Genomic DNA, 2,500 nt, shown 5'->3' on the forward strand with positions numbered 1-2,500 from the left:
TCTACAGGTAACCTCTAGTTTCAACAGGTTACCTCTAGTTTCTACAGGTAACCTCTAGTTTCTACAGGTAACCTCTAGTTTCTACAGGTAACCTCTAGTTTCAACAGGTTACCTCTAGTTTCAACAGGTTACCTCTAGTTTCAACAGGTTACCTCTAGTTTCAACAGGTTACCTCTAGTTTCTACAGGTAACCTCTAGTTTCTACAGGTAACCTCTAGTTTCAACAGGTAATCTCTAGTTTCTACATGTAACCTCTAGTTTTTACAGGTAACCTCTAGTTTCTACAGGTAACCTCTAGTTTCAACAGGTGACCTCTAGTTTCAACAGGTGACCTCTAGTTTCAACAGGTGACCTCTAGTTTCAACAGGTGACCTCTAGTTTCAACAGGTGACCTCTAGTTTCAACAGGTTACCTCTAGTTTCAACAGGTTACCTCTAGTTTCTACATGTAACCTCTAGTTTCTACAGGTAACCTCTAGTTTCTACAGGTAACCTCTAGTTTCAACAGGTAATCTCTAGTTTTTACAGGTAACCTCTAGTTTCTACAGGTAACCTCTAGTTTCAACAGGTGACCTCTAGTTTCAACAGGTGACCTCTAGTTTCAACAGGTGACCTCTAGTTTCAACAGGTGACCTCTAGTTTCTACAGGTAACCTCTAGTTTCTACAGGTAACCTCTAGTTTCTACAGGTAACCTCTAGTTTCTACAGGTAACCTCTAGTTTCAACAGGTAACCTCTAGTTTCAACAGGTAACCTCTAGTTTCAACAGGTAACCTCTAGTTTCAACAGGTAACCTCTAGTTTCAACAGGTGACCTCTAGTTTCAACAGGTAACCTCTAGTTTCAACAGCCATAGACAGACAGGCAGTTCACAGAGAGATGGATTAGGGCTGAGTCCAAAATGGCACCCTCTTCCCTATGGGCCTGGTCAACAGTAGTCCCCTATGAGGAGAATCTGGTGTAATTTCAGACAACCAGACTGCACAGTAGCAGCAGCAGTTCCTACATGTAACCAGCAGAGAGCAGTGTGGGGGCAGAGTTCAATAGGGACCGAGGCAGAACGAATGCTATCTATCTTACCCCCTGATCCTAGATCTGTGGCTAAGGGGAATGTCAACCTGGACTGTTTTAGAATTGTAAGGATTTCGCAGTGTTCTAATCATAATGTTTTAGTCACTTCTATAGTTCTAACCATAGAATTAGAATAAGAATACCATTCTAATCCATTGTCTTACTTCCCGTAACCAGGGCACCCGTCTTCTCCACGGCAACCAGCAGCTGATCCTCCAGGCAGCATTCCCCATGCAACAACAGCAACAGGCCTTCACCCAGGTAACACAACAACAACAGTCTCACAACCAGAGGCATCAGCTGCAGCTGAAACCACAGCCGCAGAAACAACCCAAAGGCCCGCCTTCGCACAGGACTGACAGCTCCAGCAGCCAAGCACAGTAGGCCAGGCGTCCAATCAGACTCTATGACCTGAGGCTGAACCAATCAGAGGTGTGGAGGGGTGTCCTGGATTGTGTTGTGTGTTTTTCTAATGGAACTACAGTGTTGGAGTCACCCAACCCCGCCCTCCTATCGCCCCTACCAATATAGCTGCTGTGTTGACCCCCTCTATCTTCCGCCATAACAAACTGAATTATGGGTAACGGTGAGGGTGGCCAGCCCTTCGTCCTAGAAAGCTACTAACTGTGCAGGGTTTGGCTCCGGCTCTGCTCTAACACACCCATTCAGTTGCTCACCAGGACCTTGATGTTCACCTAGACTGAATCAGGTGTGTTGGTTAGCGCAGGGCCGGAACTAAAGCCTGCAGTCAGGAGATCTTCAGGAGGAGGTTTTGGCCCCACCTGGATTTCACCTTCCCTAAGGAACTCCTCATCACCGTGGTGACAATAGTACGGAACCCTGTATCCCGTAGCAACCAGGAGGAGGTTTTGGCCCCACCTGGATTTCACCTTCCCTAAGGAACTCCTCATCACCGTGGTGACAATAGTACGGAACCCTGTATCCCGTAGCAACCAGGAGGAGCGTTGTTTGTTCGTGCGTTTGGAGGAGAGACAGACTCGGTGTCCGTGGAAACCGAGTTTAGAACTCTTTGCGTTGCCACGGTAACGAGAGACTCCAAAAAAGGAACGTTGTGGTGATGGACTGACTCTATGGGTCTGTACAGTGCAGACGTGTGTAACATTAAACTAAATGTAAATATCCATTATAGCTACAAAGAAAAAAACAGAAATGACTATTTTATATGATTGCATGGGTAAATAACTGTACGTTTTTATGAGTAACTTTTGACAAAATGACTTTATTCAGCGTTTTCCTGGTCAGATATGAGGTAACAGACATTCAGCTAGCATGAAGAGCCACCTCTCTCTTCCCACCTAAAGGTCTTCGGCTCTGTTCCAACACTTTAGAAAATGCATCCATCTTTCCCGCCTTCCAGCCTTGAGGTTATCAAAGTCATTCAGTTAAGGGTGTATTTTATTTGTGTTGGAAC

At 45.6% G+C, this 2,500-nt stretch overlaps 1 protein-coding gene across 5 annotated transcripts in view; it reads left to right on the forward strand.

Annotated features, from left to right (window-relative positions):
- The window catches only part of LOC124018469 (circadian locomoter output cycles protein kaput-like), a 32,946-nt gene extending 30,521 nt beyond the window's left edge, over positions 1 to 2,425 (forward strand). For 3 of the 5 annotated variants that reach the window (XM_046333797.1, XM_046333799.1, XM_046333798.1), the window contains exon 21: positions 1,246 to 2,425. In XM_046333797.1, the coding sequence (XP_046189753.1) occupies positions 1,246 to 1,452 (207 nt within the window). In that variant the 3' untranslated portion in view covers positions 1,453 to 2,425. The remainder of the gene's footprint in view (positions 1 to 1,245) is intronic. The other 2 variants (XR_006835626.1, XR_006835627.1) reach the window with 2 other exon arrangements.
- Positions 2,426 to 2,500: the final 75 nt, after the last annotated feature.

Source organism: Oncorhynchus gorbuscha, unplaced genomic scaffold (assembly GCF_021184085.1).
Source record: "Oncorhynchus gorbuscha isolate QuinsamMale2020 ecotype Even-year unplaced genomic scaffold, OgorEven_v1.0 Un_scaffold_528, whole genome shotgun sequence".
In the NCBI taxonomy this organism is placed as follows: Eukaryota; Metazoa; Chordata; class Actinopteri; order Salmoniformes; family Salmonidae; genus Oncorhynchus; species Oncorhynchus gorbuscha.